Genomic DNA, 24,901 nt, shown 5'->3' with positions numbered 1-24,901 from the left:
CAATTCCGAGTGTGCGTCCTTGAGATTTTTTCATCTTATGAAATAAACGAACGCCGCATTTTGTGTTGATCAAGTGAAACTGACTGTGAGCCTTGTATATTCTTTCCTCTTATTTTTTTTTCAAGACCTGAAAAGGTTAACCGTCACAATCAGAGGTCTACAAATAAAAATCACCGGTGAGCTACACATGAATGAATCAAACAAACCGCCATTGATCGCTTAATGGCATTGACCGGGAATGAATGTCAAGACCATTCTAATGGAGCTTGTAATTAAAAAAAAAAAATCTTTGCTGGTAAAATGAGGTCTGTTCAACTATGTTGTTACCGCATAGGACAGCAAAAGTTGCCATGACAAAATAAGTCGGGTGGATTTCCACCGATACAAATAAATTTGACATTCAGAATCGGAGAGATTTTCATTCCTCACAATTTGCAGAAGGGATCTTCATCTAACTCAGCCAAAAAATGGGAAAAGCACATAGCTGCTACCATGATTCTGCTTGCCAAAGAGCAAACATCACAGGAAATAAAATAGGCAAGAGCCTTCAAAGGAGGCGCCGAGGGGTCTTTGTGATGCCAAATGACCCGTGTGATCTTAATTTTCCCACCTTCTTCCTGCCTTCGCCAAAGCAAAATGACTAATAGTCATCATAGGAGGCGGCCGCTGAGATCAGTGACAAAGACTAATGGGATACCTCTTGGCAATATCGAGATTCCGCGTCAGTCAATCTCTGACCTGCCGGATCGATACATAGTTTTTTTGGTTTTTTTTTTTTTTTTTTTTGAGGGGGCAGTTCATTAAAACGCAAACAAACATTACGGTAGGAATTTAAAATTCCAGGAGGGTTTCAAAAAAGGGGGAAACCTTTGTCAGCAAACTAAATCATGCGATATCTTTTTGGAAATGACTTTATGGATCCTTTGTTAGATGAAATGAAATGAATGAACTGAAGCGACTGCTCAGGGCCTAGAGAGCCTGGTTATTAAAATCAATAACAGCTATAACTACAATTCCTGCTCAGTTTTTCTCTCGCTCGTTTGCCCTCCCCCCTTCAGAATGGTGGCAACATAGTATGTAGGTCGATGATTATTGAGCTACATTTGTAATGTAATAATATTGAATAATTCCTCTTAATTGGTTTCAGGTTGAGGAAGCACAAATGGGAATTGGGCTGTGGGTGATTTGAGACTACTGTGATTGAAGCAAGAAAATGAACATAGTTTAGGACTTTTATTAGTATTTGTCTTGAATTTTTCCAGAGAATCATCAGGGCTTGAAAATCAAGCGGTCAAAATTCATCGATTAATCGACAAGTAAGTAGTCCAATTATTGTTCAGAGATATTTTTTCCCTTAGGACTGTCCAAATCCTCTAATGGCAGCTCTTCAACAGTAATTTTTGTTTTTGAAGTCATTCATGAAAACAAATCTTTTGTGTTTAATCAAAACAAAAATCTGCTTTTATTTCGCAAAATAATTCCTGCACCAAAAGTTGAATTAGTTTGAAAGGGCCATAATAACCATTATGCAAAATTAAATGAGGTGAATCTCATGGACAAATTTTTTATTTGTCAATTCTGGAAAAATAATATTTCCAAAAAAAAAAAAAAAAAAGCTTTCAGAGGATTGAGATGTGGTGACAAAACATTCACCAGAGTTGACATTCAAGTGTTACCTTTCCCCGCTTTGTCAAACTTGCGGCGGTACATATTCATATCAACTACAAGAGCTCCGGTTTTCGCGCTCACGCTCCACTTGCCGCCGCTCCACGAATCAAATTAAGATTTCATAATGGAATTTTAAATATTCATGCCTCCGTTGCCGCCGTGACAGAAGTGCGCCCGAGATAGCCCGATCCTACGTGGGGTGTATTAAACCACGCTCAACGGGATTACAAGCAAGCCGTCTGGAAAAATGTCTGTACATCGGCTGGTTATTCAGTCTCCAGTGACCACATTGGAGAGAAAATGAGGCAAAAGAAGGGGGAGGGGGCGGGGCAGTCGCGGCAAGGCCGTAATCATTCGTCTCCACCTCTTTGCTTCATCCCCTTTCACCAGTTGACGCGGCAAATGGCATCGCCAGCCCGTGTCACTCAAAGAGCCATTTCTGTTCTCCCGGACTGTCTGCGCTGACAGATTGAGAGAATGAGGCGACGGTCGTGCAAGAGAGCAGAGACGGAGGCATTTTTCAACATGCCTTTTTTTTTTTGGTCAATTTATGTGCGCTTGTCAAAAGCGGCGTGAGATGCGCACTGGCCGTGCAGTTCAACTTGAGAAGGCAAGCTAGTGAAGAGACACAAATCCGAGTGTCTTCGTGCTTTAAGCTTTAGGTGGGAATCACGGAGTAGCAGAGTCACACTACACGGTATTGCGATATTTTGCAAACATCGCTAAACAGTCCAACAGATTACGAAAATAGCTCTTTTTACGATGACCAAAACCATAACCAATAATGGGCCCGTTCTCAACTAGTTCATTTCCCCTCATTTATGAACCGCACTTTGACAGCCTGATACAGTTACAACTGTGAGTGGGCGAACGTGCAACATGAACCGTGACGCCATGAAACAAATGAACCTTGCTTCAGCAACAACAGGTGGTCAGGCCGGGCAAGACGAAAATGATCCGATTGCAGACGGGGGCAGATGTTATTGTGTCATTCCTACTTAGCGGCCGCCGAGTAAACAGAGTTAGTCTGTTGCCGGATAACAAATTACAATTGGGTGGCAAATACGATTTCACCTCTAGTTGCCTTTTCTCTCGACCGCGGGCGGCCCCCAAGACTTTTTTATGAATCTGTGTGGCATCAGATGCGAGAGCGCAAATTAAATTGGACTCAGGCCGAAAATGAGTGTGCATGCGTGCGTTCTCATCTTTTCCAATGAATTTCACCCATCAAAATAGAGCGCTGTAAAGTGGCGTGTCGACGCGGTCAGAGAGGCTTTAACATCAGTGCTTTATTCGCGGTCTGTTACTTGGTTGGGGTGGTGTGGGAATTTCAAACCATCGTAAAAAGATCAAGGTTTTTTTTTTTGGTAAGAGCCTTTTCGAAGGGGTTTTGCTTTTGTCCTCATTTGCCCTCGTCTTGGCGGCCTAAATGCCCGCCATAATCCAGATGCCGCTAATCAGTGCTAACTTGGAGAGGACACGAAGGATTAACGCTGGAACAGGGCGAAAGGACAAAAAGACAAAAGAAGGGCAACCAAAAGGCGGAACAACTTGTTCGTAACGATCGAGACAGTGGATATTTGTCGCATTTAACAACATATGAATGAATTTACTGGCCTCGAGCTTCGCCACGGGGGTAGCTGTGATTTTAAAAAGCTTTTTTTTAGGCAGGGGGTGTATTCTTTTGTCATTCTGGGCACTGGATAGAGATACGGGAGTATAATAGCGAGATAAACAAAGCATTGAAGATTGCAGAGCACCTGCACTCAAGAGGTAGCCGTAATTAAATGATCTGTATCCGAGTGTATCACTGATTACGCTTGATTCATTTGGCAGATGCACTTTTAACGCTATCCTCCGCTAAGATATGACTATTGTGTGAAACAATAGGTAGAACTCCCTTGAAAACAGGCGGCAGATTCAATTACCCCAACTATAGCCACAGGCAGACAACACTAGTGGCGGATTATGCAGGTACAAGCTTACAACAATTTGCCGGCCGCACTTCCTGCGCTGATATCCGATGCGACACCTTTTTTTTTTTTTTTTTTTTTTTTTTTTAAGTCGATGCCTTCGCCCACGGGCTGTTGTCTTGTGGCGTTTTCTGCTAGACGCTCAACTGTGGCTTCCTTCAAACAAAACTCAGGTGACTGTCTGAGTAGCATTTATTTTGTTGTTGTCAACAAACGGGACAAACAAATGGCATCCCTGTGGGCTGACAAGTCATCCGCAGGCTAAAACATACATTAGACGGCACGTCTGCATGGTTTCACTATTCGTGAGTGGTGGGCGAAAAAAATTATATATATATATATATATATATATATATAATTTTTTTTTTCTTTACAATCACAAAAATTGCAGCGTCTTCCAAAAAAATGTAGCAACAACTTGGATATAACTCGACAAACAGCCGTTTAGCTTCTGGATATTAAAACTTGTCGAAGCACTAACCCAGGAGACGTGACAAGTGGATTGTTGGCCACCTCAAATAACCGCAGTGTTCCCACTAAATACCGTGGCTCCGAGCCGTCTCGCAAGAGTCCATTAACTCGCAGAAAAGTGGGTATCAGTGGGGGAAAAAAAGCTCCAGGTAAGGCGCTGGGCACTTTTACACTCGATGGCTCCTTTTAATGTGTTATTGCATTTGAATAGATTTTAAACAGATTGAACGCTGCCATTTCCCTGCCATCAACTGACCAAAAAGCTATTGTCAAACTCGATCGCCAGTACATGAGTAGACATTTTGACAGCAACCAACACGGGAAACTAACTTGTGCACTCGTCTAATTAACATAAAAACCGCTCGTTAGATTGCGTCATAAACTAACATTTGCTCATGAGGAACACAATCTAGAATGCAGCAGTGGATGTTTCTCTTCTTGAGTTGACAACACCCCCCCCCCCCAAAAAAAACAACCTAAAATAATGTTGTGGCAAAAGTGTGCACTCTCTCCAAATGGGTTGGGGCTGTGTTTAAAATTATTCACCAAAGACATTCAAATGTATGATAGTCAGCACACCTCTGATTAACCTTGAATAACATTCAGATGGTCCAGACATGACATGCGAGCAAAAGCCTGAATATTTTTTGCGCACATTGACTGCTATTCTGACTGCTACTTTGAACTGTTCATAATTCCTTCCTTGTCCATGGGCTGTAATGACCGAGAAGTTCAAGCTCAATTTCATCCGACCAAAACAAAATCTTCCAAATACATGCAGGAATGTGTTGAGAAACTTGCTTCAAGGACTGAATTTTCAGAAACTTGTCAAGAGAGCTAGAGACCCCATCTTGGAGAGCCAGGAAAACAGCCACAACCACGATTAATCACGATTGATCACGATTAAAACACCTTGAAAATTTAAAATGTGTCATTGAAGCCACGGCTAAACCAAAAATTGGCAGGGGACTGTAGCCTGGTTATGACTTTTGTACAGCAATAGCCGACACCCCCTCTACTCAATCTGTGTGTATTCACCCACACAAACACATGTGGTCCAGTGCACAGGTACTCGGGAGAAGTCAATCGACATTAGACCCCGCCGCTCTCCTTAGCGACGGCGTGGGAGGGCCGCCTTTGATGGAACGCGCCGCTGTATTATTGACTTTAATTTAGAAAGTGCTGCCTGCTGCTTTTTCCCCCCGTTTTTCCTCTTCCCACCATAACCCGGACCGGCGCGCAACCCTGCCACAAACCTACCTCCGGAGGGGATACACCTGATTGCACTGCTACAGAAAACACACTCAAGCAAAGAGACCTCTGAGTTAAAGGTTTGTAAAGGTTTTTAAAGGCACGCTGTGAATTCTCACCACAATTCATTTGCTGTTTCTTGTTGTCGGCCTGCGCCAACCAGTTGACGGCAGCATCCATCCACAGCATTGACTTTAATGAAGGTATTTAAGAGTTAAGGCATGTACTGTCCTTGTAGGTTCTGATGATTTAGGTGTTTCCTACCCTTGAGTCAAAACGGACACATACTTAACAGTCAACCCATGAGTCAATTTGAAAGAAAAAAAAAAAGCCCAACATATCACCTTCACAAGAAGGGGAAAGGCAGATGAAGTTGGGAGAAAACAAACAAAAAAAAAAAAATCAACCTCAGTTGTCCCTGGAAGAGGCATAAAAATGGCCGATGTGCAGTCCATTACTCAGCGACAACATTGGCCAGCGAGAAGGAAATAACCGCCAACGTGTGCCGACTTTATGCACACATAGTAAATAGCAAATTCTTACACATGACAACAAGTCCCCTGCTAAAATGAAGGTGACCAGCATGTACCTTACCTTTACTTCAATTGAGAAAGCAGAATGTAAAATTGCCAATTAGGAACAAATCTCATCGCAACAACAAAAATTGAAGTGTAGCTGGAAACGTGATAATCTTTTTTATAACTCTATGCTTCCGATTTGGTTGGAACAGATGGGGGAAGCCGCCCTGACCTTAACCCCATCAACCAAGCACCTTTGAGTACAGAGCTTTAATTCAGTCACCAGGTCGATGTATAGGCCTCGGTCAGACTAATCCCAGTGCGACGTGAAGCGCGAGCGAGATTTCGGGATTAGTCGTTTGGACGCAACAACATCGCAAAGGCAGTGACTTTCGATAAGCTTTGAAAGGATGCTTGGAGGTCAGACGGATAACAGTAAGGTTTCTATTCAAATGTGCCACAATGGCGTTATTGGAGATATTTGATAAAGAATATCTTGAAGGTATCGCGGTTTGCTTTTAAGAGCTTTAAACAGCTGATCTGATTACCTGCAGATATTCCGTTGTAAGACTACTTACAGTGCCAGGACTCATTTATCAAGGCTACAAACTGTTTAAGTCGGCCCAGATGACGACGTCGAGGCGAATGAAATTTTTTGTATCCTTTGTTGCCTAAAATCAAAAGTCAAAACGCTGTCAGGACATAGAAAAAGAGAAGAAGCAGGCTATCTCTACAAAGATGGCAGCTTATCTGGCACCTCCAAAAGATTTAAACCTCCCGCTGTCGTGACTTGCTGTGTTTTACCTGCAGATTGCCTGGCAACAGAGATATCCATTTTCTGGGACCTGTCAGTTCGCAACACAACATTGTGATAAACGCATGTACAAAGATGTACAATGAATTTTAATGTGGCTAGTACAGGAACGAGAACGATGACTTTTTGGTGTGTGTATCGGCTCAAAACGGAGCACTCGTGTCGCCTTGATAGGGTTAAGGACTGCTAACGAAGCAGCGCCTTTTCTTCTGCTTCCAGCTAACGCAGCGCTACGGCTAATCCCGGCTCTGGCAGCCGCTAGGAACACAGCTCGACATAATGAAGCCCATTAGTCTGGAGACAATGGCAGCATGCTAAAGCTCAAACATTGAATAACGCGGAATGAGATGCAAAGGAAACACTCATCCTTTTGCCTTCAACTGTCAAGACCTCATGCTGCCCTCGTTTGAAAGACTACAAATATGCTGAATGTGTTAATTTAAGAGTGAAAGTCAATTACAAAAAGGGAATGGAGTTCAAGGTTTGTCTCACACAAACCTGGCCAGACGGACATTGCTAATATGCACTTATGGCCCAATATTAATCTCTAGAAAAGCTGCTGCTTGATTAAACTTGTGTGGCGCTTATGAAATGATATCACAAACGGGGAAGCTGTTTAAACTGTGACTGGTGTGTGTGTGTGTGTGTGTGTGTCTGTAATCTCTCAGCGTATTAATTCCTAGAAATGAAGATGAAAAAGGGATGGACTATAATCTTTTTTTTTTTTTTTGCCTGAAGGTCAGCGTCATTGAGTTGCACGTGTGTGTTTCAGTGCAGCAGCTTGGAAAAAGTGGCTTAAGATAATATTGCATCAGTGCGGGCGGCGTAATCAAGCACAGGGACATTACAGGCCACTTAAAAGGCCATTCGAGTCGGTGCAAAAATTTCATAATCGTCCTCAAGACGTGGACGAAAATAGTGTGCCTCGTTTCCCCGCTGAATAAAAACTCTTTTAGGCAGCAAGTTCAAGGCAGGGTGATTACACTGTTTATTTGCTCAACACCACTTACGAATGACACCTCGACACGGTCGCTTGAATTTCCATATAAAAGAGCTACGGTGAAAATTGCGGCAAAGATGCCGAAACGAGAATTACAATGGATATGGTGGAAGAAAACCATGAAAGATTGGTGCAAAGTGCATGAGCAGTGTATAGAAGTCTCCAAACTGTTCAGCAAATGAAATATTCTAAGAGAAGTGTACCACATCCAGGACTCGCCTATGGACTCGCGTGGTGACTCCTTGATTCAGGCAATGACATTACAATTCGTCCTAACATGCAGATATACATTCCACTAATCTGATTCTCATTGGCGCTATGGCACACCGCAGGCCTTTTAATCCAAATGAAACTAGTGACACGCACACATATGCAAACGGACACAGGCTGCTGACCTACATGTGACTGGCCAAAGCCCAGATTTGCCAGCACTTGCCGCAGGGGGTGTTGGGTACGGTTTGTATACTCCCGTCCAAAGACCGCGACCGATAAAGCCACGCCAAAGTAGGTCGCGCGATACCCCCAAACCACATGCGGTGCCCTCCGGTTCTAGGGAGGCTCCAGAGAGCCTTTGGGTAAGCAAAGGGCATCGGGAGGCTGGCATTATGGTGTGAAGGTCCCACATATCTGACAGCTCATCAGGTCACCACCAGTCGGTCGGTCCTGGAGGTACGGCCTGACAACACTTGTCTCGTCAACGCCAAGTGTGTGTTTTACTGTGAACATATGGGGCCCGACTGTGTGACCTCTCTTCCTGGCTGCCGTTCACCGTGCATGTGTACTGTATACTGGCACAATCTAAAGCGGCGGATCGACGCTCTAAATCTAACAGTATGTAAAATTGCCTTGGCTCACATTCTGCCTGTATTCCAGGTGAACGTTGTTCACTCAGGAAAAGTGATTTTCCTTGGGTCGCCGCCCAGCCCCCGCACTCTGGGTCAAACTCTCGCACTCTAACCCCCAAAGGTTGACCACATTAAAGTTTGACAGGCCATAAACTGGTTTCATGTAGCCACTGAGCGAGGATTATACCAGGAGACAAGACGAAAAGCCATTGTGAGGTATGTTCTGGGTCACTGAATCTTTGGACTGGATTGACTCATTTGCGGTCACCTGCTCACCAAGATGTGAAATACGACACCGACAAAGCAACTTGTCATCTACAATCAAACACATCTGCGACTTAATAGCCTAACGTCCCATTTTAGATCAGGCAATCAATGAGGAAGATGCAGTTACACAACATCGCACGGGGCAGTCCTGCAAGGGGAATCCCATTTCAGAGAGGAAGGCTTCACCTTAACTCAGGAATATCCCTTCTGCATACTCGTGCGACTGCAATGTGCTCGATTGAAGCCCATTGGTATTCAATTGCGATGAAGTAAAGAAGAAAGTCGGTGGGTGTATAACGCCGAAGTGTGTGCTCGTTACGCCGGTGGGAATAGTGCACTGCGCTACAGGCGCTATGACCTTTTATGCCTGCCGTGCTTGCTCTTCCTCTCTTTTCCTTCTCCCGCTTTCACACGCTTATCTGCTAGCTCACACACACACACATCCAGTAGCGCTGTCACAGCAAGCTTTAGCGACCATCAATTACCCACGAAGCTTCCCGGTTTAATGGACATGGGGCATGTACAAATCATCTGCGATATCGAGGTGATGGGACAGTAGGGTGCATTTGTTTTAGGCTATACTGACACAGGGGGGCGGAGTGGTAGAGCATGTCCCATTTCCTGCCAATTGCCTTCTTGAAAATGACCTTTTGTGGGATTGCAAGGTTTAGCTTCGGTCCAGGCGTTTAAGCGCCATACATTTTGGAGGCTTGAATAGGTTTTGGAGACTAAATGCACGGACATGTAGTGACAAAAACATGACATCAACGGGAAGCGCAACAGAAACGGATTGGAAGCTTAGCAATTGGGTCTTTGATGGACCTGAAAGTTTCAACCTTGTGGGCCCTGGGAGTCCAAAAAAAGGGTCTCAAGCTAAAAATATGGCCTCCGTGATGAGGTATGGGAAATTGAAATAAATGCCTTGCTACTAGTATCACGAGTGACACAGTGAACCTTGAAAGGTGAGCCTGACAGCAAAGAAAGGCGAGGGTGACCTCGGGTGACGAGTCTTGGAGAGGGGAGTGATCGTAGCTATACGCATATGGAACAATCTCCGGTAGCACAATGCGTCAGCACTCCATTCATGTTCCGCTAGTTTTCCCACTACAGAACAAAATGTGAAGGGCAAGACAGCATTCTTTTTATTTATCTCTTTACTCATTTTTGCTTCTTTAAATACCCTTAGGCCAGGCGACGAGAGCGCATTTCAAATAAAGAGTGCAGCGGGACAACAGGAGAAAACTGGTTTTTCAAGAGGTGCATCTCTAAATAAGGTCTGAGTGCTTTGAGCTCACCCAACTACCTCAGGACACTGCAGAGAGAGCGAGAACAAGAGCGAGAGAGAAAGTGAGAGTGCACGAGAGAGAGAGTGAATGAGTAGAGAGAGAGAGAGAGAGAGAGAGAGAGAGAAGAGAGAGGCACAGACAGAGAGCGCAAGATCCAAGCTCGCTCGCTCTCTCCCTTTAGCTGCTACAACGGATCCTTTCCACATCGACGCTACTGTTAACGTCACGCCTGTGAGCCCTGCTTGCACCCTGCGCTTGCCTTGGCTGCCTTGCTGCTCTCTCCACCGGGCGGACGCAGCGTCGGAAAGGAGGCGCTGATCGGCGCCACAAGAGGAGCAGGGGTTTCAGAAGAAGCAAAAAAAACAAGAGAAAAGAGAGGACTGGAAAGGAAAAGGATAAAAGAACAGAGAAAGGAGAAACTGCGCACCACCCCTCCTTCTTCTAAACTCACCCCCCCACTCTTGATCAACACCACCACCACTCCTCTCCCCTCCTCTCCTACTTCTACCCTCCATCCCGCTCCCCCCCTCCCTTCTCTGAAGAAATTGACGGATTATTGGGAAGTGCGCGGGAGGCAGGCTGCAGCTGCTGCTGTGTGCGCTTGGCAAGGATGAAGCGCGTGCGTCCGCAATTTGCCGCACGGCCGCAGTGTGCGGCAACTTGACGAGAGGGAATGAGGGGATAAGGACGGCGGGAAAAAGCCGGGAGCCGCGCCGAGTCTTTGCAACCCCTGCCGAGTGCGCAGGAAAAGAGAGGAGGAAAAAAATCCAAGTGGACACGACGCCACATTGAGGATGAAAAGATAGAAGAGCTGTCAGACTGACCAACCGACCAAATGATTGACCACTGAAAAGTGGGCACAGGAATATAAAGGAGGAGGAGGAGGGTGGGGGCTTCTTTTTTTTTTTTTACCCCCCGGATTGTCAATCTCACCTCCGGAGCGCCGCAAACAAAAAGAAAAGAACACTGGAAACAGGGACTGTGTAATTCTTTTTCAACCTTTTTATTTGGTCCTAATCTGACTATTTTGGACAATTGTGTAACACGACCAGTGCTATGGAAACCAGGATAAGGTGTCTATCGAGGGGATCAACTGTCGGATTCCAAGGACAAGCGAGGCAAGAGGAGCTGACTGCCAGAAGCCAGCAGTGGAGCATTGCTTCTTTGGGAGCCTGAGTGGATTCCTATGTACAATTTTTTTTTTCTTTTTGCTGTTGTTGTTGCTCGAGAGACAAACGTTCATCATAAAGGGCCTTCGAATCTTTCGGCTTGGATGTATGGATTTACAAAAGGGCTCATCCTGGTTTAGCAGGGCAGTTGTTAAAAGGCTTTACATTGCTGCTTGGGGAAATACGTGCATCTCAAGTGAGTGCCACAGCTCTTTGTGAGGGGAAGCTATATGTCTCAGTTGAAGGACCTGTATTGTTAACTTGAGGTAGGTGTCTAGTGTTTCAACCCCTCTTTTCATCAGTTTGCGACACCCTACCTTCTCGACTTGTGTCTTTGTAATATGGCTTTTGCTTGCTTAATTGACCACTGTGTCCTTTTCATCCATGTTGCAATTCAGCCAGCACCCTCGACCCACTCCCCTCACTCGTGAGCACAGATCATGAGAATACATTGTTAACTCAAGATAAGTGTCAAAAAGTGTCATTATATCAAAATGTCCCCTTTCCTTCTTCAGTCTCCTTAAGCCTTTTGACTCTGGTCTTGGAAAAACTAAAGTCAAGTCAACCATCTCATCTTCCTGTGCCCAAACCCTCCGCTCCCCACACACACCACCACCACCAGCCCCCCAGATGATGCTGAATTATGAATGTGCCACATCATGAGTCTCCTGGGGAGGGTAGCTGCGCATCGTGCCAGGAAAACCGCCCTACTCTGTGTAGTGTTCCTGATGGCACGGGCATGGAGCAGCACCTCCCTGGCCTTAGGGGCGGCGGCCTCTCAAGGACCACAGGGCTGTCCCCCACAGTGCTCTTGCAGTAATCAGCAGGGAAAGGTGGTGTGCACCCGACGGGGCCTCACTCGCGTGCCCCCGGGCATACCGGCCAACACGCGACACCTCAATCTGATGGAAAACGCCATCGAGGCGGTGCAGGCTGACTCATTTCGCCACCTGCACCACCTTGAGGTGCTCCAGCTTGGGCGGAATGCCATTCGGCAGATTGAGGTGGGCGCGTTCAATGGACTTACCAGCCTCAACACTCTAGAGCTGTTTGACAACCGGCTGACGGTGGTACCCAGTGGGGCCTTTGAGTACCTGTCCAAACTAAGGGAACTGTGGCTGAGGAACAACCCCATTGAGAGCATTCCTTCCTACGCCTTTAATCGGGTGCCCTCCTTGATGCGACTGGACCTTGGCGAGTTGCGGAAACTGGAGTACATCTCAGACGGAGCTTTCGAAGGCCTACAAAATCTCAAGTACCTCAACTTGGGCATGTGCAACATCAAGGGGGAGATGCCAAACATGAGTCCCCTTAAGGGCCTGGAGGAGCTGGAGATCTCTGAAAATCACTTCCCCGTGATAAAGCCGAGCTCCTTTAAAGGCCTGAACTCACTGAAAAAGCTATGGGTGATGAACTCACAGATAACCGTGATAGAACGTAATGCCTTTGATGACTTACCGTCACTGGTGGAGCTTAATCTGGCCCATAATAACCTGAGCGCTGTGCCCCATGATCTGTTCTCCCCGCTCAGGTACTTGGTGGAGCTCCATCTCCACCATAATCCTTGGAACTGTGGCTGTGATGCTGTATGGTTAGCACGCTGGTTGAGGGAATACATCCCTACAAACTCTACTTGCTGTGGACGATGCCATTTGCCTGCCAACATGAGGGGTCGGCAGCTTGTGGAGGTAGAGCAAGGAGAGGGGGCTGCAACCCAGTGTTCGGCACCGTTCATTGCAGACGCACCAAGGGATTTTAACATCTCGGCTGGGAGAGTGGCTGAGCTTCGCTGTCGCACGGCCCAGATGTCTTCAGTACGCTGGCTCCTACCCAACGGGACTATACTGACTCACGCCTCGAGTCATCTGAGGATATCTGTACTCACCGATGGCACCTTAAATTTTTCAAATGTCCTGGCTGTTGACACTGGCACATACACCTGCATGGTATCCAATGCAGCTGGGAAGTCCAACGCGTCAGCCTACCTCAACGTGAGTGCGGCCGAGCTCAACACCTCCAACTTGAGCTACTTTACAACTGTGACAGTGGAGGTCTTGGGGCCGACCACAGAGATGCCCAAACCCAAGAAGACGACAACGACATCTGCTTCTACTGCGGTGGCTGGCGTAGCGGGAGGAGGACTGGGCCTTGGAACGACTACCACAACTGCCTCACCCTCCGTCTTTCAGCCAGTATTCATCTCCACACCAACTGTGTTGCTGCAAAGCACAGACAGCCCACCTGGTGCAGCCAAGCCATCTGCAGTGCCCGGACTCAAAGGGGCCACCGGCAAGCCTGGCAAGTCCGGCCCCAGTCTGGATGAGGTCATGAAAACCACCAAGATCATAATCGGCTGCTTCGTGGCAGTAACGCTGTTGGCTGCCGTGATGCTCATTGCCTTCTACAAACTGAGAAAGCGCCACCAGCAGAGGAGCACCGTGGCGGCTGCTCGCACCGTGGAGATCATCCAGGTTGACGAGGAGGACCTTCCGCCACCAGCTTCTGCGGCTCAAGAGACAGCTCTGACTCTACCCGAAATAAGAGACCATAATAGCATACACAAGATGGACTATCACAGTCACAAGACGGACTATAGCTATCACAAACCCAAGGCCGAATACATACCTCAGCCTGATTTCACCCTTCACAAGCCAAAAGCAGAGTACACAACGTACAAGCCCAACATGGATTTCCATGGTCACAAGTCGGTCCAAGACTATAGCACTTGCAAATCTACGCCAGATTTTAGCCTCCACAGACAAAAGCCTGACTACAGCCCGTTCAGACAGGACTACAACACTCACAAATCCAAAGCTGAAAACAGTCCATTCAAACCAGACTTTGGGACTCACCCAAAGACAAGGTCAGACTACAGCCCTTTCAAATCAGACTACAGCACTCATCCAAGGCAAAAGACTGACTTCAGCCCGTTTAAGAGAGATTACAGTACCCAACCAAAATCCAAACACGATTACAGCCCATTAAGGTCAGACTACAACACTCAGCATAAACACAAGGTTGAATATAGTAGCCCGTTCAAGCACGACTTTGGAACTCATCCGAGACCTAAACCGGATTACAGTCCATATAAGCCTGGCTACAGCACTCAGCCAAAACCCAAAATGGACTACAGTGTCCAGAAATGTAAACCTGACAGCAACTACAAAACCAAGGACCCTTACAATGCTTTCAAGACCGACTTCAGCCCGCACAAAGCGGACTTCAGCGCCTTTAAATCGGAGTTCAGTCCCCATGCTCAGAGACCCAAAATGGATTACAGTCCACATAGGGTGGACTACAGTCCTCATAAAATGGACTTCAGCACCATGAAGCCAAAATACAACACCTATAAACCGAGTGGTCACGGGGCCAAATGGACAGAGAACAACGTGGGGAATTCTTTGCCTCGAACCTTGCCCAGCACCATCACGACAATGGCTGAGCCCTTTGTCATTAAAACTCACACCAAGGAGAAAGTACAGGAGACTCAGATTTGAAAAAAAGGTTTAGACATCCCACCCTTATACCCCAGTTATTGCCCATAAAGCCACACCCCCTATCCTGACCCCACTTAAATCATGCAATAGAATGCACAATGAAAAAAAAAGGGACAGAAACGTCTATTTTGTACAGAGCAGACGCAAAGACTGACAAGTTCTTGTTGTACATGCTTATAAATAAATATATATATATATGGACACGTTGAAACTACCATGGGCTGGTGACAGAGAAACATATATTAAAAAGAAAATGAAACTATTTTCTAACTTGTAACTTCTATTTAAAATAATGTTGTTTAAGAAACTGTCTTGACTTTGACAAATGAGGGTAGTGTTGTTTAAAAAAAAAAGGGAGGGGGGGTTGGGCATTCTGTGTGATTTTTACACCGTGCTACAGAGAATGCAGTGATACGAGGAAATATTTATACAGATAAAAGTCCTTTCTTTAACAAAAACCTTAAAAAAAACCAGAAAGGTCAGCGTTGATCTTTACAGGTTCATCTTGTAAAAGCACCAAGAATTTGTACCGTGCCAAATGTTATAAATGCAATAAAAAGATTTTTTGTAAGAAACACACAACCTAATTTGCTGTAGTTTCCTGTTCTCCTGTCGGTGTTACTGTAAAGATCAGCCAATTGCTGTTAGATACTGCAGCAAGATGCAGCGCTATTGCCTTTAACCCCGTGCGTGCTGAATGACTCAGATCTCCGACATGCTGCTTTTCCCTTCCCTTTTCCTACGCTCGACATTACAGCTTGAAGCCACAGTGCTAGATCATGCCAGTTCAATAGAACCCAACATTGACATCATTAAAGGTGAACGAATGGCAATCATAGCAACAATAAGCGCATTGTTCACCCCGACCACTGATGATGAAGCAAACCTCTTCCGGGGTGAGAGATTTACGAGCTGATGTAATCACACGTCAAAGAGTAAAAAGGTGATAAATTCGGGTGAAATAGCGACTGAAAAGTGAAGACCTCATCTCGGCCGGAAAATATAGATCGTCATTTCACTTTTCATTGCGCTGCCAGCTGTTGTGGCTTCATCAATCAGCATGATGGTGGTGGTGGGGGGGCGGTTAGGTCTCACCGTTAACTGGGCATTCTTCATTTCTGACACGATTGCCCCTCTTTATCATAATGTGGCTACGCAGATTAGCGTCTGACAAAGAGCAATAACATGCAACATATGTGGCAGTGCGCAGTTTGTCTTATCACTTGCGAAATAGTAGCAAGGTAATGGCTACAGGCCTACTTAAAAAATACACGGAATACAACAACGATTAACAACCAGTGTTTTAGGTCCAAATACTTTTTTTCCTTTGATAGCTAATATCCAAGCGCATCCTGGTTCATTTTTTAGAACATCAAAATCCTTATTTTTGTACAATGAATGTTTGGACACCGGTGCTTTTTATGTACACAAAGGAAAACAGAGAACTTCAAAACTCCTCCTTGTGACACATCTGAAGGCTTAATTGTCAACAAATATTGAAAATCAGGAGAAATCAAAATTGAAGAAGCATCAAAACCAAAGGACGATGCAACAAGACTGGTGGGGGCAAGTTTAGATAATTGGACTGACAAGTGGTGGAAAAATGTGTGTGTGTGTGTGTGTGTGGGGGGGGGAGGTCGTACCTGCAGTCTCGCCTGTCTTTTTATAATCTGAGAAAAAGAGTTTACTGGTTATCTTAGGGGCCATTAATGATGTCCCGAGAGAGGGAGAGTGATGCGAGTGTTAGTGTGGAATGGCACTTGAACTCGGGAGTTTGTGTTCTCGTCTTTTGTCAGAATGGGGGGAAAAAAACAGGAAGGAACTGGATGTTCCTGCGCAGGAAGGCTTGTGGCGTCAGCAGAGGACCCTGTGATAATAACTCCGAGGGGGGTCTGCTTTAATACCAAAGGGCTGCGGCTTAATTAGTACCTTGTCAGATGTGAGCTCCACTTCCTACTAATAATTGTCATTGGACTGTGGGGAGAAAGAGATTGGGGGGGGGGGGTTGGGGTAAGCCCACCGCAGTGCAGCATCCGCTCACTCGCTCGACCCGACAAAAATCACTTACAGTGACATTGACGAAGGCTTTGCTCGCCGTTTCTGGCTTTGTGTTGATGAGTCAGCCTGCGTTTTAAATATTTGCGTGCGTTTTGCAAACGCCATGAGAGAAAGCCTGTCAGCATTTCCCAAGGGGGGGGTAATTTGAAAAACACAAAAACAACATTATCAAATGTGTCACGAGGCTGACATACCCAAGCAAAATATTTGATTAGTTTATGGACATGTATTGGTCTCAAACTGGTAATGTTACCATACATGACAATGAGCAAATTGCGCATTCCGGCTCATGAGAGCGTGACGTTCTCTCGTGTGTGTGCTATAAAAGGCCTCGTCATACTCATCAGTCAACGCGGCCGCGGGGTCATCCGTCAGCCAATGGGCTCGGCCGTTACTGAAGGGCACGTCTCCTTGGGAAACGCTCCGCTCCATCTCTCCCTCCTGTTTCTTTTTTTTTCTCCCCCTATCCATCTTCCCATCCCCTGCTCATCCGGTCTGTTTATTAGCAGTCATGAAAGAGGAAGTAAATAGAGGATGTATGAAGTTACATGAATATAAAAGCTCAAAGAACAAAAAGGTGATTTATTAAAAAACAAAACATAAAGAAAACAAAAAAAAACAGGTGCAGCAAAAAGGGGAGAGCAGCGGCGCAGGGAAAGGGAAGTGAGCTGCGCAAATGTGATGCAAGAGTGCCAGCTACAGATGGAACGGGGGATATGAACGCCAGGGCCATGTGGCCGCCACGGGAGGAGGACGGCGAGGGGGGGAGGGGGCGTGGGGGGGGGTTAGTGCAGGACATGAATATGAACTGCTGATAGCAGTAATGGAAATGACCATTGGGACTAGTTAAGGAGTGGGAGGCGGGGGGGGGGCTCAGAGAGTATATGAGAGTTTGAGGTGTGTGAGGTCAGCACAAATGTGGCGTGGGGGGGCAGGGAGCGCAATTACTGGCAAAATGCACACGTGTGCATGTGTGCGCTTTCTTTGAGTGGGCGACTCCATTTTACAGGTTGCACACCAATAACGAACAGGAATTTAAAAAAACCTTAATGGTACCCGAGCACCTACCATGGGGTGTTCCACAAAAGTGCAACAGTAATTTTTTTTGGGGCTACTTTTAACACGATGGGATTTAATAGGTTACAAATGTTTTTAAAGGGTGTAGCATGGGAATTGCTGAAGAGCGTGTGTTGTGTTGTTTAAAAAGTCTGATTAAGGCGAAGTTGAAACAATGACATTGACGTAAGCAAGTCAGAAAGATCAACAGTGTCACTCATGAGACTTTAAATATTGGTATTGGTAAATATTTAAACGCTGTCTTCCAAGTTGCCATGCAAATTCAGAACGTCTGTAACTCAACAAGCCAGCAACCGCCCAAAACAAGCATCTTGACAATTAGTCCAACAGTCGGCACGCGGCTCCAAAGTACGTTTCAGCGAGCGCACACGTACACTGTGACTGGCCAGTCTGCTAGTGCAGCAGGCTATTCTGAGCAGGCCTGCGAGCATGTTGCCGAGTGAGTCAACATGAGTCAGGGCTAGCCGCTTTGGTCCTCATGTCAAAAACCAAGACTTTCATAATAATTCCACGTCGAGATATTGCTTCATACAATCGTGTCGTTTTGTACAACTATACCAACGTACTTTAGTGTTTACAAAATAGTGTGAAATCAACTAGCCGTACCTTGGCCAATCCATTTCAAATCCAAAATTTGAGAAGCAAAGACAGTCATCTAACAGCAAGCAGCAGCTTGGCAGTGAACAATTCTTCAAAGAAGAGGTTTCAAGCTGTTTACTATCAAACTAAATGTACAAATTACGTAAATGTACTATGTATGGACTATATTAACGTGTATTTAAATCATTCCCATAACTTTGCCTTCGGAATGATAGCTAGCTTAGTGCTGACAAACGACGCCATAGGTGAGCTGGCAAAATTGGTGTCTGTGTTTAAGCAACAAATATTTGAACATAAGCAGTAGTAACATTTGTAAACATATCTTTGTCTTCTACTACTACTATTGAGGGGCTGTGGCCTTCTTACATTTATGTCTGTATTATAATGACGAATGAGGGAGAAAATGAATTAACCATGTTGCAGAATCTGTTTAATTCTTTATGTTATGTACTTCCAGTCAATTAATAGATTTATTTTATCCAACTTTTTTTCATTCAATTAATAGATTTTTTTATCATTTTTTTTTTTTTTTATCTGGTCGTCACGGGAATCTGCATGACTGAAGACTTAATGCTCCGTTCACTAGTGAAAACATCACCCGTGTTTTAGCAGGGACCACAGACGATGGCGGTGAGGCGGTGAGGCGGGAGGGGAGGGGTTTGGTCATGGGGAATCCTAGCTTTTTACAAGGGCGTCCGGCAGGTCGAGACTGAGTTTGCATCGTAAATCACGTCTGGGGCGAGAGGGAGAGAGCGGAAAATGGGGCATATGTGAAGAAATGAAAGGGTATCGCTGATTAAGATCAAACACGCCAGCCAGTGGGGTCAAAGTTATTGGCTTTAAACTAGATGGCATTTATTTTTAAATTTACTGCCCAGCACAAATAATAACTGGTCTAGGAATACAGGACTGAAAGTCATTTTTGTGCTACTAAAAAGAAAAAAAAAAACGTGCATTTACCTTTGGTCAGTAACAAAGGAATGTGTTTGTGGGGAGGAAAATAAGGAGATTGGTTTTCCGTCAAGTAAGCTGCGAGAGTTTTAGACGGGGGGGGGGGGGGGGGTAATTTCATCTTTTCTCAGCGAGGAATAAATGTCTGGCTGTAGACATTTGGGGGATTGAGCAGGGGTGGAATTGGGGTGATAAAATGGTTCCCTGCATTGCTGCAGACGTTGAAGAAAAAGGCAGCAGGGACCTAATATAGAAAAACGAGGACTGAAAAAGAATTAAAGCTGCGCGTTATTTATGATTTTCCATATGAGCAGGGCCACGCAACTGGAGGGCATGGAAAAAAAAGTGTGAAATATTGACACTTTGCACAGCTTGTAATTGTCACGAGGCGCCAGTCGGTCTTGAAAAAAGTTGACCGTGCCTATGCCGTGCTATGCTGAGCACGCCGCCGCGTGATGAAAGCAATGTCAAGATGAAAGCTGTGTGGATCACTCACAAATTTTCATGTTGGGGCAGAAAATTATTCAAGCGCTGCTGCAATCGTGGGCTTATGTAAATAAGGACGGCATCAAGGTTGAGTGAGTTGTCAAATCAATGTTATTTTCTATTAAGTAGCATCTGAGTGAGGGTGTTGTCTTTGATACATTATTGATACCACTGAATACGAACATCAATCGTGATGCATCATCGTATGTTCAATATATAAATCACCGTAACACTTTTTGTGTGTTAATGCCGTGAGTTACTTCGATATTCAATAGTTTCCTGTATTTGGAATGAAACAGACGTTCGGCAGATTAAGACAGGGACGACGCTAAAAGTTTCATCAGTGAAAACCTCAGAGGAACTTCAGCATCAATGAGGGAGCAACGGGATGGGAGGGGAAAAAAACGGCAAAGACTTATTAGATGTCTTAAATCCGATATGGGAGGAAAGACTAAAAGCAAAGGGAGGGAGGGAATCAATTATATTTCTTAAGACTGGAAGTAATCCGGAAAGATCCGGGCAAATTGGTTGGGCTTTCTTTCAGGAAATGATTTGTGAAGTTTTTGAGGTGTGACGTGAAGCATTTCAATAAAAAAAAGGAACCTCCTGAAATTTGAAGGAACGCTTGCCTAATGAATTAATTACCCGTCAACACAAAGCAACTCAGATGTGAAGCAAGCAGTGGTTCACCGACACGGTTACTTTCCGGCAATATATACAGCTAATATTTTAAGTTCGTAAAAGACAATTTTGCAAGTGAACATTGCATGACTCGGTAAAAACAAAATACACGGAGTCCTGAAATGACCCTTTAAAGCAGCCCCCGAGGCCACATTGTGTCTGCAGTGAGCCGTGGCCCGTTTTTCCCCAAGTATAAAAGCACACATTCTTTGAACGAGCCAATTTTCCTGAAGGGACAAGCGCTCCGTCGGGGCAAGCCGGCACGGAGCAGATGATTTTATAAAGACGTCGACACGGAAAGCGGAATCAACGGTTTTGCATGGAGAGTAGACTTGGCAAGCGCTCGGCCTCCCACTCGTTTGGCAGCGCGGGCACAAACTGTTTGCTCACAGCGGTACATGCGTCCATTAGCATTGTTCCAGGAGATAACTTGCTGTGCCCCGCTTTGAGTGTCACTTCTCCGCCAAAAGTGACGAAACCGAGGTACAAGGTGGCAGACGGAGACAAATACGGTGTATGGAAGACAGTAGGGATACCAAAATGAAAATAACTAGCTGCAACATAACTTAATCAATCATATCACTAACCAGTTTTTATCACGTCATTCGGTGGCTCTCCAGTTGCTAAAAACATAATCCTAGCTTGGTTACACTCGTTTGAACTTGGTATGCCTCAGAATATCGGAGAAAATCGGAATATAACAAAACTATTCATTTTGTCCACATTATCAGTTTTTTGGGAAATTGATGGTGCTATGCTCACCATGGAAGCAAGTGTGTCAGGTTTTTAGGAGCTTTACAACCAGCGGGCATCTTGGAAGAAGCATGATAAGCTTTGCAAAAACCTTGGCTGGAGTTGAATCAAACAGCCCGGCCAGATGTTTCAAATTTTGCCGGAACATCGGAACCAAATTGAGTGCGCAAAGTGTCAACTGATGAAAGCGACGACGATTACAACAATTAAATGTGGCTCTTTGCAGAAAAGCGAAGAAAACGTTGGCTTTGAAGAGATTTGAGCCGGCGACCAAAAGCTTTTCAAGAAAGCCACAGCGCCCCTGCCAGCGTTTTATGGAACCAGCCGAGAGTGTTTTCAAAGAAAGCACATGCGCATCTTTCCAGTCAGTCCCCCACTGCTGCCATTATCATTATCTGAATTCAAAGCTCACAGCCCAATCCCCTGACGTGTTTTTTTATCCTGAAAAGATTTCGCCAGACTCGTCCTTCCTTTTATACACCCGACTCTCCTTTGGCAAAAACACGGGAGAAAAAGGGCTTGGGAGGTTGCGGGCCGAGGACGGGGAGGCGCTCATAGCTGACGGAGCAGATAGCCGCCACGTCTTGTAAAGAAATGGAAGGAGATGCTGAGATGGGCTAAGCTGGTCAAGGATTAACGTCTTTAAAATCTTTGGTCGTCACAGACTTCATTTTTATTTATTCTTATCTGTCAAGCTGGCGAGTGCACAGAGATAATACAAAGTATGAAAAACATGCGAGAGAAAGGGTTAGGATTGGAAGACGTAATGGGGTGGAGGGTCAGTGGGGGGGTTTCTCGGTTTAACAGGGGCCGGATGCTGATAAGTATAAAAAAAATAACAAAAGGCCCGCCATTTAATATTGAAAAACCAACAAGCTGTTTTCACAAGATAGTCACTAAGCAGTTTTTTTGCATTTCCATTGTCGCATTGCATGAACTACAGCTAAGGCCAGCCTAGATCTAATTGTGTTGAGTTGAGTTTCCAAACTTTTTTCCACGGAGAACCAAATTCAGAAAAAAGGTAAATAGAGAGGGGTCATTACAACTAACCAACAGTTGAGCTACCAGCGCTAGTACTCAATGGAAGGATTTATGGTCACTGATTTCCAATGTAAAAGCAGATGTTTACAAAAATTTGTCCGCTTAAATGTAGAACTAGACAAATCCGAGAATTATTACTTGTGAGAGCCTGAAATCTGAAGATTTGGACAATCTTTCATTTCAAAATGTCTCAACAATTACTCGATTCGAAAACTACCAGGCAATTAATTTGATAATCGGTTTGTTGCCGATTGATTAATTTAAAAGTCTCTAATTCTGATAGTGATTTGTTTAAAAAAAAGATTTAATAAGTGTAGAATACTGCTAAGTCAATAAATTTGGTGCGTCAAATATTCATTTAGGGTGGCTCGGTAGCACACTGGGTAGCACGTCCGCCTCGCAGTTAGGAGGGTGCGGGTTCGATTCCACCGCCGACCCTCCCTGTGTGGAGTTTGCATGTTCTCCCCGGGCCTGCATGGGTTTTCTCCGGGCACTCCGATTTCCTCCCACATCCCAAAAACATGCTTGGTAGGCCGATTGAGCACTCCAAATTGTCCCTGAGTGTGAGTGCGAACGGTTGTTTGTCTCTGTGTGCCCTGCGATTGGCTGGCAACCGATTCAGGGTCATCAATCACTTGACCCATCTTTAGTTGTGAATTAGCGCTAAATTGTCTACAATACTTCAGCACAGAACAGCATCTCTTCATACAAATGAGTTCAATCAAACACCACGCTGGACTGTCAGAGCCCAATTCAATACGTGCATTTTTACCGACAATGACAGAGGAGTCAAATAAGGCAAAAGAACTCGGGGTTAAGAGAGTCGACTGCTATGGGTGACCTGGCGAATCAAGTGCAGCATGAGAGGCATAAGCATTATTATTCTGTGGCCCTAATTGACGGCAAAGCGTACCGCAATGCCCTTCAGGTAGGAGGGAAGAGTGCTGAGAGGATTCGGCTGGTCCCCAGGCGGCAAGTGACCGTGTCTTTGAACTGTTTGCAAAGTGTATGCTTATCAAGAGTGGCTGGCCAAGTTGCCATTCCATCACACACCCCAACGCAAACACACACTTGAAGCGCAAGGTCGTCCTCGTAAACGAGTCGGGGCAATAAAGCGGTAAGCGGGTTTCTCCCTTCGCTCTCATCTCGCCATCTCTATTCAGGCCCATCCATCTCTCCGCTGCCGTAATGGCATGAATGCAGTTATGTGGGTCGCCCTATTCGCACCTCCGGGCTATAATTCACCATTTTCAAGGGTTAGCGCTGTCCACCGTACCCCCCACCACTACCCCCTCACCCCCCCTACTATTGCAAAACCAAAAACTAAGATAAGACAATCTCCGGCGGGAATCAGATGGTCAGTCCTGTTCGCCATAAAAGCTATTTACGCTCATAAAATGGCTTTAATATTTCCTCGGTTGCAGTTTTTTAAAAGGTCGTTATCTCGGAATACATGGGATAAATCTCCAGGCAGAGGAACATTTTTCATTTGTTGGGGATGACCAGGATTCAACAGCGGGTGGAATGATGAATGGCTCATAAAGCAACAACAACACGACTGCGTGGAACACAAATATGATTCAACAAAGATTAACCGTACAGCCTGTAATTAATCTAGCAGAGAGGTTTTACAGAGTAAAACTGGCCTTTACACGGAGAGCTTTACATACTGTCCAAACTGGTCAAGCTGTTGATCCATGTTTATGAATGCGCTAGGCGCCTCGTCTCCGTGGCCATAAAGCAGCAGTAATCTATGATATGAGGCTGTCTGCTGTCTGCACTGGTGGTTTGTTTAACTACAGAGTGTGGTGTGGAAAAAAGGACCCAGGGGGGCCGCTTGCTGTACCCCCCGCCCCCCCCAACCCTTCCACCACCCGTCTGTCTTGTTTCACTGGGCAGGAAACCACAGCATACATTATTCAACATCTTCCTCGGATGCACATTTTGCATGCTGATGGGTGGCATACGACGGGGGTGGTGGGAAAGGAGCGAAAAACACAAGTACTTGCGGGAAAGGTCGTTGCGATGAAAGAGACACCACCAACACCTGCCTCGTGCCAAAATAAGTCTGGATCGGAATGGGAATTGATGAGAGCGCATGGATGCTGTCCCGTGTCGCGCAAAAAGGCAAAATTAGAGAAGCAAAAGACGCTTGAATGATTCACATCAGTGCGAATCAGGAGAATGAATTGAAAGTGAATTGATTGGCGTTGCACTGCCCGCGTGATGGTTGAACCGATTGACTCTAAATAATTATACACTTGAAGAGGTCAATTAAGATCGGAAAATCCTGCTGATTGGACGGGAAGTTCAAGAACGCTACGATCAAGTCATGAACGGCTCTTCAAAGCTGGAAGACTACAGCCACCGCTTCCAGTACATCTGATGCCCAGTACTGACATTTCTGCTCCAAAAACAGAGGTAAGGGTGCACATCCTTCAGTATCTTGATAGATGATTATTTAACTAAAAAACATTTCCACACATCCTAGTACG

At 45.4% G+C, this 24,901-nt stretch overlaps 2 protein-coding genes across 2 annotated transcripts in view; one reads left to right on the top strand and one right to left on the bottom strand.

Moving 5' to 3' along the window:
- snd1 (staphylococcal nuclease and tudor domain containing 1) overlaps nucleotides 1–24,901 on the bottom strand; it is a 98,914-nt gene that overhangs the window by 38,392 nt on the left and 35,621 nt on the right. The window lies entirely within an intron of this gene.
- Nucleotides 10,225–15,346, top strand: lrrc4.1 (leucine rich repeat containing 4.1). Its single transcript, XM_088366237.1, has one exon. The coding sequence runs from the start codon at nucleotides 11,910–11,912 to the stop codon at nucleotides 14,757–14,759; it is 2,850 nt and encodes a 949-aa protein (XP_088222363.1). The 5' UTR covers nucleotides 10,225–11,909; the 3' UTR covers nucleotides 14,760–15,346.

This window comes from Syngnathus floridae, chromosome 22 (genome assembly GCF_059516105.1).
Source record: "Syngnathus floridae isolate MCC-2025c chromosome 22, RoL_Sflo_1.0, whole genome shotgun sequence".
NCBI classification, from domain to species: domain Eukaryota; kingdom Metazoa; phylum Chordata; class Actinopteri; order Syngnathiformes; family Syngnathidae; genus Syngnathus; species Syngnathus floridae.
This window is presented reverse-complemented; position numbering and strand designations above follow the sequence as displayed.